The sequence below is a fragment of the Rhinopithecus roxellana genome, chromosome 11, assembly GCF_007565055.1.
Source record: "Rhinopithecus roxellana isolate Shanxi Qingling chromosome 11, ASM756505v1, whole genome shotgun sequence".
NCBI lineage: Eukaryota > Metazoa > Chordata > Mammalia > Primates > Cercopithecidae > Rhinopithecus > Rhinopithecus roxellana.
This window is the reverse complement of record NC_044559.1, coordinates 1,888,301-1,905,689: the sequence shown is the minus strand read 5'-3', so window position 1 is coordinate 1,905,689 and position 17,389 is coordinate 1,888,301. Positions and strand designations below refer to the sequence as shown.

Genomic DNA, 17,389 nt, shown 5'->3' with positions numbered 1-17,389 from the left:
AGCCGTGCAGGAAGAAAATGACATTCCGTCAGGGAAAGCCCCTTTCCTGGAAGCAGGGAAAGCGAGGAAGTTTAGGCTGGGTCCGTTTGTCCCTGCCCTCAGAGTCTGTTGGTCCTGGAAAAAGAGGGCCTTATTTTATTTATTTTTCTTTGAGACAGTGTCTTGCTCTGTCGCCCAGGCTGGAGTCCAGTGGCTGGATCTCAGCTCACTGCAACCTCCGCCTCCCAGGCTCAAGCGATCTTTCTGCCTCAGCCTCTAGAGTAGCTGGGACCACAGGGACCACAGGCGCCCGCCACGACGCTGATGACTTTTTTTTTTTTTTTTTTTTTGAGAGACATAGCCTCCCTATGTTGCCCACGTTGGTCTTGAACTCCTGGGCTCAAGCAATCCTCCCGCCTTAGACTCCCAAAGTGCTGAGATTACAGGCGTGAGCCACCGTGCCCGGCTTTTTTTTTTCCCCCGCAAAACGGGGTCACCCTATGTTGCCCAGGCTGGTCTTGAACCCTAGGGCTTAAGCGATCCTCCCGCCTTGGCCTCCCAAAGGGCTGGGATTACAGGCGTGAGCCACCAATTCCGGCCAAAAGAGGGCTATAGGGCACCCCCAGAACGCGAGATCCCCCTCGTCTGTCATCTTTACAGGGGAAGAAGTGGACTCCCAATCCAGCCATAGTCCATTCGCCCCGGGTACAGTGACTGCGGGGCGGCCAGAACCAAATATGTCTCCTTCTGGCTTTTGCACGGCATCAAGTAACCAGCGCCAGGCCGCACAGCTGCCCTGGCTTTCGGCGAGGACTCGTGAGAGCGCGGTGCACGCGGTTCCGGAGTCCCACTGCAGGAGTTGAGGCTGCGGATTCGGAGAGCGGGGTGGTGCTGAATCGGGAGGGAGCCGGTGGAACGCACTGCGCAGACTGCGCCGGCGTCCGCACTCAGCTGTCGACTAGTCTTTCTTCCTGCTCACCCCTGAAAGTGGTCCAGGCGGCGGTCTCTTTTTCTCTGCCTTTTTGTTTCCCTCCGGTGAGTCGGCGCGAGGGTGAATTTCCGTTTCCGGCAGTTTTCAAGGGGGGGGGACCTAAGGAGTTGTAGTTGTGAGCAGGTTCGGTGCCGCGGGCTGGGGTAGACGGCCGTGGGGTCCTTGGCTCTGGGGCACTGGGAAGATCGCGAGTCCTGCACATGGAAAGGCCCTCCCCCGGTCCTCCGGCTCATCTTTGCTCCCGAGAAGCATCTGCCGGAGGTGTGCCCGGGGGTCGTTGGGAGAGTGACGGGATGAATCCCTGCTGAGAGCCCGGACTGGGAGGGAAGGTGTTGGGGAGACGTCGTTTCCTGGCGACGTGGCCTCCGCAGGCGACTTAGACCTGAGCCGAATCTGTTGACCCCAAATTGTGCTTTTCCCACCAAGAAGAGAAGGGAGAGAAACAGTGTAAGTTCGGCACTAAAACATAGTAGAGAAGCAACATAACCTCTGAAATCACACAGCTATTCAGTTTCAAAGCGTTCCTAGTGCCCAGCTCTCCTAACTCCCGGCCAGTATTCCTTGACATTATGGTGATATATGAAGACTTTCTGTTTCCGCTCGTATGTGTGTCTGTGGGAAGCCTCTGACTCACCTCTGTGCTCCAGTAGCACCCTGTGCAGCCTTGCAATGTAGCCCTTGTTGCATGGCAGGGAAGATACTAGTTTGGATTTCCTCTGCAAGTCAGATCATAGCTATATCCATTTACTGGCACAGTGGCTAGCACATCATAGACAGACACAAACATTTATTAAACGGAATGAATACAAGACCTTACTTGAATGAAATGGCACCCTGCCCGCTTTTTCTCAATCAAGCTGTCAGATTTTATGCAGCCCGATATCCTAAAAAAACTCACTAATTCAGTGATTACCAATTTATTGGCCACAGATTCCCAGGTACCTTAGAAATCACTGGAAGGGTCTCTGTAAGTCCATGGGGTCTCCAGGTGTCATCTAGAACTAGTCATATCTCAAACATACAGATACTGCTATTTTTCAACTGTATGTAGATGAGCTGTAATTTAGGAGTTTTACAGAGTCAACAGGTACTAAAAGTAATACTGGGATCATAGTGGAAATTCATAAAAACGTTTTAAAATTTTTATTAAAATTTAAGTTTTAGTTTAAGTTAGGAAACCACTTCATTAGTCCAGTTGATATCTAGGTCTGAGCTGTCCAGATGGTAGCCACATGTAACTCTTTAGAGTTAGAATGAAATTAATTAAAAATTCAGTTTTTCAGTTTAAGTACATTTTAAGTAATCACATGTGGCTAATGGCTAAATGGCTGAAAAGTACAGATATGGAATATTTTCATCCTTGTAGAAATAGATACTGCTGATGGTGACACTTGAGATGAATAAAAAGTAACAACCATAAAATGTAACCTTAGAGGTAATTCATCTAATTTATAGCGTAACAGAGAAATGAAATTGGGGATGGTTAAGCAGTTTGTACCCTTGTTCAGAGAACAAATACATCATCTCTTCATAAAGAAATAAATGAAATTTAATGGTTTTCCCTGGGTATTGCCTGGCTTGTAAAATGCTTCTCCCACCTCCTTACCCCAACCTTCTTCCTTGTAGGTTAGAGTTACTTGTTGTTGGTAAATAGCCACTATGGAGACTGAGGACCAGAAGAAACACAGAAAAACAGTGGACCCAGGCCGGACGCGGTGGCTCAAGCCTGTAATCCCAGCAGTTTGGGAGGCCGAGACGGGCGGATCACGAGGTCAGGAGATCGAGACCATCCTGGCTAACACGGTGACACCCCGTCTCTACTAAAAAATACAAAAAACTAGCCGGGCGAGGTGGGCGCCTGTAGTGCCAGCTACTCCGGAGGCTGAGGCAGGAGAATGGCGTGAACCCGGGAGGCGGAGCTTGCAGTGAGCTGAGATCCGGCCACTGCACTCCAGCCTGGGCGACAGAGCGAGAGACATCGTCTCAAAAAAAAAAAGAAAGAAAGAAAGAAAAACAGTGGACCCAAAGCTGCAAAGAAAAAGAAGCGGCATCTGCAGGATCTCCTGCTAGGAGACGAAGATTCCGGGAAGAGAAATCCCAAAGCTTTTGCAGTTCAGTCTGCTGTGGGGGTGGCTCAATCCTTTCACAGGTATGTTTAGCTACAGTCTGTTGGTTCTTCCATTGATTCTTTTTAAATAGTAGGAGCCTCTTACAGGTGACATTTGGATTCACAAGTCTAGTTCAGCTCCAAAGGACATGGAGATGCATGCTGTGTGGCTTTTACCAAAACGTGAGAAACTTTGCCATAGAAGCTGCCTTGCCTCCAGCATCTGCACACTGGTTGGTGTTTCTTTCCCAAGATACAAGAATTTATAGAATTTGTTTCTTCCTAAACTTTAAACTGTTTCTATGGTGATAAGTGTGCTTCTTCCCTCTGGATATGTTTTACAAAGTTGTAATATAAAATACAAAAATTACAATATGTAATACTAACATAGCTTTATTTAGTGAGTCCTTGTGATATTCTTAGCAGTGTACTTTAGACGTTATTCAACTAAATGCTTCCAGCAGCCTCACCAGAGTAGGAATCATTCTTGCCCTCATTTTATGGACAAGAAAACTGAGGTCAAGAAAACATGTTACCTCCAATCATATAACCAGTAAGTAGGAGAGCCAAATTTAACTCCAGAGCCTCTGCTCTTATCTGTTATGATGCACTGCCTTGGTATTTACCTTTTGGTTTTTAAAAAATTATTAAAATCACTCGTAAAACAGTCAGATTTAAGGAGTGTTTAATTTTCAACTCTATACTATTGAAGTCATCTTGTTACATCTTTATTGAACAGCAATTGATTTGGATGGGGTCAGAAGTTAAGTTAATAATTGATAAGTTACTTATAATTTTGTATTGTCTGTTATACTCTATATCTGAAAGTATACTAAAAAAAAGTCTACTTACAAGGTTGATACCTTTTACTCTATTTTGAAAGTGAGTTTACTTTTTTTTTTTTTTAATAAATAGGACTCAGGATTTGAAGACAAGAAAGCATCATATGCCAGTGGTTGATTGAACTCCACTAGAGCCCCTACCAATAGTGGCAGTGGTGACGGGGCCTCCATAGTTGGAGAGAGCACTTTGATACAATGCCTCATTGGGAACTTCACCCGCAGAAGTTCACCGAGATCAGAGGCCCTGTGACGATCGTGTCAGGTAGAAGATGCTGCCGCAGACACAGAGTTGGTGTGGTTGTTGTCATCTGAGGGACATGCGTGTGTTTGTTGTTTTCTTGAGTGGAACATGTTAAATATTGTCATATCATGTTACCTCTCTTACACTTTTACTAAGTTGGCTATAACTTCAGAAAAGGGTAAGTTCCCAGAGATAAGGATACATATCTTATCGTGACTGCTCTATGGCTTTGCCATGCATGTTCCTTGGAAGGGCCTAGCAGGCCTGGTCACTGTGAACACATCATTTAGCAGATAGCACGTACCTCCTATGTGCCAGGTGCACATGCTTGCCCTTATGAAGCCACATGCTGGTGGAAGTGCATGTTTTCTCTTTTTCCTGTGAGAATTTGTCAGCTTTGGAAGATGGTGACCTTTCCAAGTTTGAGGGAAGATGAAACAAACTTCCAGTGGTAGAATGGCAATGCACACTCTGAAATCTCTTGTTATAGCAGTAATATAGTTGGATTGAGGCTTTTCTTTATCTTTGGAGCATCCATATTTTCTTTTCCTTTTTTTGAGACAGAGTCTTACTCTGGCACAGGCTGGAATGCAGTGGTGTGATTATAGCTCACTGCAGCCTCAACCTCCCAGGCTCGAGGAATCCTCCTACCTTAGCCTCCTGAGTAGTGTATGCCACCATGCCTGGCTAATTTATCTTTTTTTTCCTTTTTAAAAAATTTTTATGTTTTTCTAAAGATGGGATTTACACATGTGGTCCAGGCTGGTCTCAAAACTGAGCTCAAGGGATCCACCTGCCCTGGTCTCTCAAGGTGCTAGGACTACAGGCCTGAGCCACTGTGCCCAGCCCATATTTTCTTGACCATTTTCTTATTACCTTAATTTAGAAATAATTATCGTTATAAGTATTCTGTTGCATTGTGTTTGAGGATGTTTTTAGTGATAGTGGGAATACAGGAAATTTTGATAGAGGTGAAGACATTGGCCCGCAGCTGAACAGCAAGATCATGGTTATCATGGAGCCTGTCTAGTCAGAATTTTCCCTGTTTGAGCACTTTTATTCATCTGGGTAGACTTTTGATATTATCTAAATTTAGAACACAGGAAGAAAAACAGGATGGAATTTATTTTACCAGTTTTTGCCTATAAAAATGAACTTCAGGTGCACTCCTGTAAACGTATATGGTGTTTTACTGGATGCAATTAAAAAATGAAAATTAAGAGTTGATGGTTAGAGTTTTTTCAGGGTCTTTTTAAAGTAAAATTTTCATATTTTCACTTATAGGTAAAAAATACAGACTTCACCATTATTGAATGTGGGTGTGACATTAACATGATGATTGATCTGGCTAAAGTAGCAGATCTGGTTAGTCAGCAGGGGCAGCCTGGGGTGCTGATGGAGACTTACAGCATTGTGATAGGTTATTTACCCTGTGATGAAGGGAAGAGAGTTTTATGATTATTAAAGGAAGAATGGTCATCATCAGGGATACAGTAGATGTGACTGAATTGGTGATGATAATAGTAATAGTAATAAATGTTGTTATATTAATAATACAGATGGAATGTGCACAATGAAATGTATTCCAAAATCTAAAAGCAAGTCACAGGATGGAGCAAACCTTTAATGAACACAGCTAATAAGAGCTCATTAACATGCATACATATATATGTACAAATATATCATAGTAAGTACCATTTCTTCTTGGACCCTTCCTGGCACTGTGCTAACTGCTTTCTACAAATTTAGCTTACATAAACCCTTGGTACACCCTTGAGGTGAGTAGGTATTATCTGTAGTTTACATAAGATGAAATAGAGCCTCCCAGCAGTTAAGTAATTTGTGTGAAGATGGGACCCTTGTTCCTGATGGTTCTGGAACCTTCATCCTTAATGATAACGCTAAAGTAAGTACATGAATTGCCTGAAGAAGAGGTCAGAGTTTATCAATAGAAAATGTAGACAGTACTCAGTGTGTGGAAAATGTACACGCTCTTGCATTTATGGAAATGATAATGTTCACTATTTCTGATATTCTATTAACTATCTTATAGCAAAAATAAAATAAAAATTAGCAAAAAAAAAGAAAAAAAAGGCCAGATGCAGTGCCTCACGCCTGTAACTACATCCCAGCACTTTGAGAGACTGAAGTGGGCAGATCACCTGAGGTCAGGAGATCGAGACCAGCCTGACCAACATGCAGAAATCCCGCCTCTACTAAAAAAACAAAATTAGTCAGGTGAGGTGGCGCATGCCTATAATCCCAGTTACTTAGGAGGCTGCGGCAGGAGAATCACTTCAACCCAGGAGGCGGAGGTTGTGGTAAGCCGAGATCATGCCATTGCACTCCAGCCTGGGCAACAAGAGTGAAATTCTGTCTCAAAAAAAAAAAAAGTAGCAAAAAATAAGCCATATTGATTAGGAAGTGTGGGGCGACAGATACCCTGTTTTTTTCATTTTTATTTAGTTTTTTCTAGAGCTACTTATTTTATATTCTGGCCCAAGAAGACTCCTAAAATATAAAGGAAAAAGTAATACAGATTTTAAAGTTGTGCCATTGTAATGTCAGAAAACTAAATAACAGTCAAATTTTGAACATGTAATGCTACTATTAGTAAAAATAAGTGTAATTAATGTAAAGTTGTATAGAGATTACTAAATCTTGTATACTTGAAAAGATTGAAATAGTTCACAGAAGTCATTTGTTTCTCTTTTATTTAAAATGTAGCAAGTTTCTAATTTTAAAGACATACATGTTAAGAGATGCCTTTACTTTTTTTATTTTTAGTTATTATGGATGCATAATAGTTGTGCATATTTATGGGGTACGTGTAGTATTTTGATAGAAGCATACAATGTGTGATGATCAAATCAGGGTAATTTGGATATCCATCACTTCAAACATTTATCATTTCTTTGCATTAGGAACATTCTAATTTCATTCTTGTAGTTATTCTGAATTATATAATAAATTATAGTCGCCCTATTGTGCTGTTGGACACTAGAATTTATTCTATCTAACTGTATTTTTGTACCTCTTAACCTTTCCCTCTGTGTCCTTCCCTCCCTGCTCCCCTTCCCAGCCTCTTAACCATCACTGAGGGAGATGCCTATGTAAATCTTTTTCAGATTTTCGAAAGGAGCACACATATTTGGTAAAATACTCTAACTAATGCAGGGTACACACAATGCGCATTTTCTCTTTCCTTGCTCTAACCGCTGGTCTCTCAGGTCCATGCAGAGCAGTATCCTTCCAGATACATATAAACACACATGCCACCCTTTAAAAACACAAATGGTAGCTTATTTTACACACTCTTCTGTGCTTTGATTTTTTTCGTGTAATATATCTTGGAGGCATATAATCAGTAAGTACTGTAGCTCTGCCTCTTCCTTTTTAATATAATATTCCATTCTGTGGATGCACCATAATTTATTTAGCCTAGCTTATGTTGATTGCTCTGCTCTGGGTTGTCAGAGCCTCCTGACTACGGCAAAGGCACACACAGTACGTGGATTTGGGTGTGTACATTCGTGTGTGGATTAGGGGAGTAACATTGGCTTAGATGACAAAGATTGGCAGCTGAGGGACTGTTTGCTCCCTGTTCTTCCTGACCTTACAACCAGCTGCTTGCCCCTTGACACTCTGTGGCATCAGATGTGGTGTGAGGATTTTCCACCTGTTCTTCGAGCTGGTCCAGTGTTGCTGGAGACCTCTGCTTGCTGCCTCAGTCTGCAGTGGCAGTTGTGCTTTCCTACAAGCCCAACTTCATATATTCTGTGGTTTCGGGTTTTGAATGTTTCCTAGTTTAATAAAAGGTGGGCATTTCTGTTTTCCATTTTGTGTTATTTTCAGTTATCCATGGAAAGGTAAGAACAGAACTATCTTTAATATTAAACTAGAAGTTTCCAGGAATCAATTCTGAAATTATTTTGCATCTTTGAAACGTCTTAAATTTTAAAAATTGGTGTTATCTGCTTATATTTTCTTATACACTACCATTCATCATAATTTTACTGTTTTTTGACTTAATTCTAAACTGGTAGCTATTTTAAAAAGTTTCTGAGCAATTGAGTTATACAAATTAACGTACAAGATAGAGGTTTCCACTGCATACTTCCCAGCAAAAAACAGATTTTATGTGTGTGTGTGTGTGTGCGTGAGGAGATTGAAAGAAGAGGTTGGTTTTCTGTACCTATTTAATGTATTTCATTGATTATCATTTTCTTCCCATTCTTTGGATGTCAGAGACCTGTTATTTGGCTTAAAAGTATATTATAGAAAACTTCATTTCTTTAAATTAGGATTTCTTAGGTAAGGGCCAGGTTAGACCCAGCCTTTTCTGCATTACTTCTCATGCATTAGAATTCTTAAAATGCAAGTTTATATCCTAGTGGGCATTGTCTTATGGTTGCCCTTTAGAGCAAGTCAGAGGGTGGTGGTTCCTCTGGGTGATGCCTGTGTAGTCATTTGATTTAGTCTGCAGTGGGACTTCTCAAAAAATTTCGAGGGCCAGATAGTAAATATTTTTGGTTTTGTGGATCATATCTTTTGCAGCTACTTAGCTCTGCAGTTGTAGTGCACAGGCAGCCATAGACAATATGTAAATGAATTAATGTGGCTGTGTTCCAATAAAACTTTAGTTACAAACACAGGTGATGGGTGGATGTGGCACGTGGGCCAGTTGCCAACCCCTATTGTAGGTGGTCTGCTTTGGTAGTTTCTTTGAGAAATGATGTGTTCTGTTTATAGGTAGTGATGCTTATAGATGCCAGCTTTGGGTTTGAAATGGAAATGTTTAAGTTTCTAAACATCTGTCAAGTACATGGCTTTCCTAAAATTATGGGAGTTCTCACCCACCTCGACTCCTTCAAGCATAGTGAGAAACTGAAGAAGACAAAGAAGCGATTAAAACACAGGTTCTGGACAGAAGTTTACCCAGTAGGAAGAGAAACAATTTTTAGATGCTAACGGTATAATCCTTTTAAAATAGACCGAAGAGGCCGGGCACAATGGCTCATTCCTATAATCCCAGCACTTTGGGAAGCAGACTCGGGCAGATCGCTTGAGGCCAGGAGTTTCAAGCTCAGGGCAATATGGCCAAACCCCGTCTCTACTAAAAATGCAAAAATTAGTTGGGTGTGGTGGTGCGCGCCTGTAATCCCAGCTACTCAGGAGGCTGAGACGTGAGAATTGCTTGAAGCTGGGAGGCAGAGGGTGCAGTGAGCTGAGATTGCGCCACTGCACTCCAGCCTGGGTGACAGAGTGAGACTCCTTCTCAAACAAACAAACAGAAAGACTGAAGAGACCTTACTAAACGTCTCTAGGATTTGCCTCCTGAATTCCCTTAGTGTATGCGTTCACAGTCTCTGGAAGGTTTCCCTCAAGAGAGTGCATATTCTGGGCCTCTTGGTGTATCTCATTTGTCTCTGTACGTGCTGCACCAGGCAATGTCTGGGTGTTTGGGGGTGGGGACTTAATAGAGTACATCAGAAGTTTCTCCCAGTTACAGGACCAGGCACTGCCCCTTCCTTTCCGTACTGCTCTGGTCCATCAGCCACAGAACTGTCTCTGTGCTCAGAGGCCTCACCTCCCTCTCACCATACTTAGATGGATGCCCCTGCTTGGCTGCAGAGCAGTCTGCCTCTGTGGGGTTCTAATAAGTCCTGAAAGAAGCCAGCAAGGCTCCGGAAGCCTGAGGACAGTGGCTTTGCTGGAAGTCTCCCTTCTTAGGATTGCTTCTTGTTTAGAGCTTTTATTCTGTTGCAATATTGACGAGAATTTAATTGAAATTTAATTTTTAATTTTCCTTTAATGTTTAGGGTGCCAAGCTGTTCTGCCTTTCTGGAATGCTGCATGGAGAATATCAAAACCAAGAAATCCATAATCTGGGCCGTTTTATTACAGTTATGAAGTTTAGGCTTCTCACATGGCAAACTTCTCACCCTTATATCCTGGCAGACAGGTAAAAAGTGATTGTAAATTTTTTCTTCCTGGGCCATATATTTCAAAGCTAAAAAGGCTAGAAAAAGAACAGTGATAGGATTTATTTTGTGCCTGTTTGAATAGTGGGGGTAGAAGTGTAGTTGATGGAAAATGTCTATTTATATCATTGCTCAAAGACGCTGTGCCTTTGGGAGTAAATTAATTATGACATGTTTAGGAAAATGGGAGGACTTGGAAGCATTTAAGGCTACAGGATGTGGCCCCATCCTACGTTCAGCCTCAGTTTTCAGTGATGCTGCTTTCGTGCCCGGGTGCTTGAGTCCTCGTGTGTGCCTTCAGTTTCCTTCCTTTGTGCTCTTCTTTGTGCTGTGGTTTTCTCAGCCTGGAATACCCTTTCTCCACCTGCCAGAATCCAAGCCGCAGTAAAAATCCCAGAGCACAGGCTCACTCTCTTCCAGAAAGGGATTTTCTGAATATGTTCTTCACTCCTCCCGGACCCCAGGTGGACATCATCTCCCTGTCTGACGTCTTACGGAATGAATGTCCCTGTCTGATGTCTTACTGAATGTCACTTTCAGCCTAGAGACACAATTGTGTGCCTGCCCCCTGTCTTCTGCTGGATAGTGAACGGTGCTTCCTTATTTCTGTATTTTCTAGTTTTCTAAACGGCGTGCTTAGTGGACAAGAGTGTGATGAGTCACTGACACATGAAAGGAGGTATAGGAACTTTGGTATTCATTTCTGCTGTATGATTGAGTTTATTTTTCTAGGATGGAAGATTTGACAAACCCAGAGGATATCTGAACAAACATCAAATGTGACCAGCAGGTGTCACTTTATGGTTATGTAAGAGGAGCACACTTGAAAAATAAAAGCCAAATTCATATGCCAGGTATTCTCTTGTTGTAGAACATATTAGAATTACACGTAGGATTCTTGGGATGGCTTCATTTCTCAGGAAAAGTGAAAAATGACCAAACAAGGGAAGATGGCCTTGCTGGAGGTTTCAAAAGTAAGCCAGCTATGTGTAGGCCTGCAAAGGTGTTACCGAATCCCCTCTTCTCTGACCTCTTGTAGCTAGAGGGCCACCGTTCCAGTGTGGCATGATGCCCTTCTTTAGGGTCATGGGTTAAGCCCTTGAACTGTGGATCATTGTTAACCCCCCAGTCAGCAGTAGATACTTACTGACTTCCTGTCAGCTGAAGCTGGCTTTTTGGGTCCTGTCTTCCAGGGGTAGAAGATTTTGCCATGAGTGACATCGGTTCCCCAGACCCTTGTGCTCTTCCTGAGCAACGAAAGAAGCGCTGTTTAAATAAGAAGGAGCAGCTGGTTTATGCGCCTCTTTCTGGAGTTGGGCGTGTGCTGTATGACAAAGACGCTGTCTTTGTTGACCTTGGTGGCAGCCACGGTTTTCAGGCACAGGTGAGACGGGGGTCGTTGCTCTGAACTCTCATTATTCTTTCCGAGTCTATTTTTTAATCAAAAAGGTAATGTACTCAGCTTTTATTTATTAAGATTTTTCTCTTGTACTTATAATAAAGGCCCAAATGCATATTGTAAATATGTAGAATAAAAAGAATACCTTTTTTTCATTGTACCAAGCAGAAGCGTCCTGTCCTCCATTCCTCCATGCCTCCTTGATCTGTGGTCCTGGCGCGGGCCCTCCTGCCTGTGTGGAACCTTCACGGCTTATCTCCGTTTCTACAAAACCAGTGTGCTTGCCAGCTCTCGTTGGTCTTTTTCTTTTTCTCATTCACAATGGTCTCCTCATTCTTTATTTTAAAGCGGATTTCCAATGTTTATTTCTTAGTTCTCAAGTGGAATTTTGTTGGGTTAAAATCAGGGTTATTTTAAAATGTTAGAAAAGCTAGCACTGAAAAAAAAAAAAAAGAAAAGAAAAGCTAGCACTGTTGTAGCACTGGAACTGAGATTTTTCTAGCTAGATGTTTAGGTTATCAGGTTATATATTTACTGAGCTTTGGAAAAGTTTAATGGATATGGGGATCCATTTCAAGCTTTGTTGTAAGGATTTTCTTCTCTGGTTTTTGAGGCATTGGCATTAAGAGAGATTCTCAGGAAATGTGTCTAAGTTAATTTTGAAAACTGAGTGAAACCAGTGTCTCTCCAGGATCTTTGGGCTTTCCTCATGTGCCCTTTCTTGGTGGTCTTGACGAGGTGGAGCCCACCCATGAGCTGGTCCAGAGTCTCATCTCCACTCACTCCACCATTGATGCCAACATGGCTTCAAGTCGGGTGATGCTGTTTTCTGATTCCAAGCCACTTGGGTCAGAGGCTATAGATAATCAAGGGGAAGTCTGCTTTTTTTCTATTTTTAATAAAAAGATATATTTCAGAAGATTATATCACCTGTAATTCTGCCATCATAACACATTTTGGTGGGATTCATTCTGTGTTGTTTTGTTTTTCTTTGTGTGTGCATGTGTCTCTGAGGACTCTTCACTTACCTGACATTATGAGGGAGGCTTTTCTAGAAATAAAATGCAGGATACATTTTTCAACAGACCCCAAATGTTCCTCAAATACCACGCCATCTTCCATAGGTTGCTTTCTTGTTTTTTAAGAGACCTGAGGCCACTTGGCTTTCTTTTGGTGGCCAAAACACTAGAGCAGAGTCAGGGAGTTTGTGGCTGTCCAGAAGCCACATGCCTTGTCTCTGAAAGTTTTATTTAGATTATGTTGTATTATCTCCCATGGGTAGGTTTCCACTGATGTATGGCTTATGTGAATTATTTTTCAGCCTGGGTTCGGAATTTATATACCTTTATACTTAGTGGATGTTTGTAAAACATTGGTTTTGTTGTATTGATTTGTGACTCCCAGTAAAATTTATCTGAAAATTTTGAGATAATCTAGTATGTAATTTGTTACAATGTGCATAAACTACCTACCTCAGTGCCTGAGATAACGAGTGTTACTAGCTATTTTCATTTTTGCATATCTATCTGGTCATCCTTTTTCTATAAGAATACTCTCTTCTAATACAGTTACAGGTAAAATACATAATTTTATTTCTATATTCTGAGCATTTTTTTTTTCTATACAGTCTTTATGTAGTCATCATTTTGTTGTTACTGGTGTTTTTTGTAATTGTGGTTTTTTTGTTTTTGTTTTTGTTTTGAGATAAGGTCTCACTATGTCTCCCAGGCTGGAGTGCAGTGGCGTGATCTTGGCTCACTGCAGCCTTGAACTCCCAGGCTCAAGTGATCCTCCCACTTCTACCCCGCAAGTAGCTGGGACTACAGGAGTACACCACCACTCCCGGCTAATTTTTTAAATTTTGTTCTAGGGATGAGTTCTCACTATGTTGCCCAGGCTGGTCTCGAACTCCTGGGCTCAAGCAATCTTCCCACCTTGGCCTCCCAAAGTCCTGAGATTACAGATGTGAGCCACTATGGTGGCCTATTATTCCTGTATTCTAACTTATCCATTATATTCTAACGTATCTTTTATGGTACGATTTTTTTGTTTTTTCTAATTTATGTTTTCATACATTTATATATCGTGCTATGTTAAATAGCTTCGTATAGTTTTCTTTCATTCAGTGATTTTAACCTCCTGATGATCTTCTCTATCAGTTATGGCACTGGTGACTTAAAATGAATGTTCTTCCTCTGTCATTCCTCATACATTTGTTAGCTGGCATCTTTAACAAAGAGCTTTCACTTCTCCTCTTTATTTCGGTATCACCTCTGACTAATGCACTTGCGTTTTATTCCATGAGTTATTTTCCATCACCATCATTGTTCTTTCTGATGCCTATGCTGTCCCAGATTTGGCCGTGGGAGGCTTCAGCCTGTCTCCTGTGTCCTGTCAACTGTCTCTGTTAGTCTTTGAGCATTTCTTACTTTCTGACAGAACAAAAGGATCCAGGCTCATTTTGCCCTCTTCCTGCCTTGGGCCTGGACTCAGCCATTTCTCTTAAGGATCATGTGTTTTTAGCTTAGAAATTAATCAGCTTTCCAAAAGATCTACAAAACACTAACTTCCCTATTGAGCAATTTTTTTCTAAAATTAGATGTTTTTTTAAAAGGATTATTCCTTTATTCTCTCTATAAGTTCTTTTGAAGTGTGGCATTAGGGAACCATGCCTGAGTTTGCTTATTAACTCTTCCATTGTTTATCAGATCACTTTTTCCCTGCGCTATGTCATCTTAAACATGTTAAACAATTCCTTGACATTTTCTATTTCTTTGTATTTTCATTGACTATATTGCCATTTCTAGGTTGGCTGATTAATGCACAAATTGAATTATTTTGCATTTCCTTGGTAATTTAGGCTGTTGATGTCAGAGGAGGAAAAACAAATGGACTTGAAAACTGGTTGAATGCATTGGAAAGCCATTTTTGGAGATGATTGTAAGCTAACATCCTCTCTCCTTTCTTAGTCTCTTAATTTTTTTTTTTCTTACCCAAGTATATACAGGTTGATTTTTTTTTCTTTCTAGAAGATCCAAGATCTTTGGTTTGGAGATATATTCTCTTAATGTTAACTGGTATTAGAATCCTCTTTTCTGTATTTTATTTCAATGTATTTTAAAAATAGAAATGATTATATTTTCTTTTAACTTGTGAAGTAGAGCATGGCATACAAATGTTGTATTCTCACTATTTCAAAAAATTACCTTCTTACTGTACAAGTTATATTCGGCGTATAAAGTCTATCCAGCTTTGTTGTTGATACAGTGTGATTATTACATATTGATAAGGTATGAATTGGAGATGGAATCCAAAATTAATGTTCTTATTGTAATTTTTAAGCTAATTGGAGGGTTGGTGGTGAATATTTTACTTCTGCAAAATGAAAACAGCATTTCATCAGAAGTTGTTTTATGGTCTTTCAGACATTTTGTTTTAAATCTTTGGTGCTTTTTGCCCATGAAGTATCTCTTTTGTGTGTTTGTGTTTGTGTGTATGTGTATTGATCTGCCTCTAAATTTCACAGCGCTCATTGTCAGGAATCAGTAGGATCAGTCCTAGGCAGAGAGCTGAGCAGTACTCTAGTATGTCTCTGTGTCCTGGTTGCCACGTTATCTCTGTTGTTTATTTATAGATTGGAGAACTCTCTGACCTGTAACAAAGGTCAGAGACAATTGGAAGAGGAATCCTCTACTTTATTGTCCCCTGTGCCCCATGCCAAAATACACTCTGAAATCCGTATTTAAATATTAAATTAGTATGGTTAAGGTATTCTTTTTTAATGTTAAAAAATTAAATGATTGGTCAGCCTATTTAATATTTACAATGCAGGACTTACCTTGCGTATTCTCTGTCTTGTATTTTTGCTTTATTTAAGCTAAACTGGCCTCTAAAGCTGGAAGGTGAATTAACAGTTGAAAATAATGACATATAAGGTGAGTTTGGAGGATTGCAGATGCAGGGGCACCGTACTGCTGAAGGAGTGTTGGAAGCTCACTGCAGAAGATGATAAAAGCAGACTGATGCGTATTACTTGCTGAAATATAAACTGGAGGCACAGGTGAAGATTACTAAATCTAATGAGCAGTTTGGCAGATAAGACAGGCTGTCAGGCTGTGGCAGTTCAGCAGTGGGCATGCTGCCTGTCACCCAAGTCATTTGTTCCAGAGGGCTACACTTGAATACCACAAATAAAATTTTCCTTGTCACTGATATTTGGTATCAAAATGAAATCGATGTTATCTTTCAGGTTTCCGGTTGAATTACCAGCCATTAACATCTGGTGATTTGGGTTGTAAAATTATTTTTAGTTTTGCCTGTTCACATTTCATCCACAAAGCACAAACGATATATTTTCCCACATGAGAATGTAAGCAGTATAAGACTTTAAAACACACTAATGAAATATACATGATTACATGCTTCAATGAACTAAAACTTTCATCTGTGATCTTTATTTTGCAACACTCTGAAGTAACATTACAGTCTTTTCAGTGTGCTATGTTATTGATATCCCCTACTTTACCCTGGGAATCCTTTATTGCCATTGAGCATATGAAAGTTGAGACATGTGCATAGCTTCTCCCCATTGAACTCATCAGTGGGGAGGAGCTATGTACCAGGGACACTTGGAAAAGATTTTCATGAGTCTGTTGGATGTAACAGCTCCTTAAGGAAACTTCACAGTTTAGCTTCCCAATTTTTTTTTTTTTTACCATTTGTAAACTAAGGCTCAGTGATGTAAAACATAATACATTCTGTGCTGGGCATAACTGTAGCTTAGGTTTTCATATTCAAGACAAGCAGAGGTATAGCTGAAAATGTATGAACACTTATTATGCCTCAAGATCCCTTTGTTGGTTTAGTTGTGACAATTTCCAAACACCTGACTTGGGGCTAAAGCATCTTTCTATCTGGGTCAGTATTTCTAAGTTGCCTTTAAACTGAATAAACATCTGGTGTTTATATTTAATTGCCTCAATGTGGAACACTGCAATTTAAAAAATTACATATATGTAATATAATATTTTACATGAAATAATAGTGACTGGCAGTCCATTGGCCAAAGAAGTATTATTTTTCAGATATTCTGCTCTGTGTCATCAGCTGTAGACACTGACCTGGTATTTATCTGGGAAGGCTTGCTGTCAGGGGTTCACAGTGCTGCCTGTGGGTTATCTCCAGACCCTTTACAGATGGCACTTTACGACAGGGTGAATCACAGGTTGCACTAGAAGTTGCCTTTGAAATTAAACCTGAACTATGTGGAACTGGAACCCTTGTACACAAAGCTCTCTACCGTCCAAATCCTGCTGAACTCTTAGGAAAGAACAGTTTTCCAGATTCATTCTTTCCACTCATAAGATTTCCCCACTGCCCAACTAAAAATTTTCTCCCATTATGTGGGTTGCCTATTCACTCTGATGGTAGTTTCTTTTGCTGTGCAGAAGCTCTTTAGTTTAATTAGATCTGATTTGTCAATTTTGGCTTTTGTTGCCATTGTTTTTTGGTGTTTTAGACATGAAGTCCTTGCCCATGCCTATGTCCTGAATGGTATTGCCTAGGTTTTCTTCTAGGGTTTTTATGGTTTTAGGTCTAACATTTAAGTCTCTAATCCATATTGAATTAATTTTTGTATAAGGTGTAAGGAAGGGATCCATTTTTAGCCTTCTACATATGGCTAGCCAGTTTTCCAAGCACCATTTGTTAAATAGGGAATCCTTTCCCCATTTCATGTTTTTCTCAGGTTTGTCAAAGATCAAATGGTTGTAGATGTGTGGTGGTATTATTTCTGAGGGCTGTGTTCTGTTCCATTGGTCTATATCTCTGTTTTGGTACCAGTACCG

The 17,389-nt window shown here is 40.8% G+C and overlaps 1 protein-coding gene across 1 annotated transcript in view; it reads left to right on the top strand.

The window, feature by feature from the left end:
- The first annotated feature begins 2,986 nt into the window (after positions 1-2,986).
- Positions 2,987-17,389, top strand: part of LOC104662613 (arf-GAP with GTPase, ANK repeat and PH domain-containing protein 5-like) — a 53,450-nt gene continuing 39,047 nt past the window's right edge. The window contains exons 1-5 of the mRNA XM_030940111.1: positions 2,987-3,119; positions 3,993-4,181; positions 9,983-10,125; positions 10,877-10,998; positions 11,338-11,528. Of these exons, the coding sequence (XP_030795971.1) occupies positions 10,992-10,998; positions 11,338-11,528 (198 nt within the window). The 5' untranslated portion in view covers positions 2,987-3,119; positions 3,993-4,181; positions 9,983-10,125; positions 10,877-10,991. The remainder of the gene's footprint in view (positions 3,120-3,992; positions 4,182-9,982; positions 10,126-10,876; positions 10,999-11,337; positions 11,529-17,389) is intronic.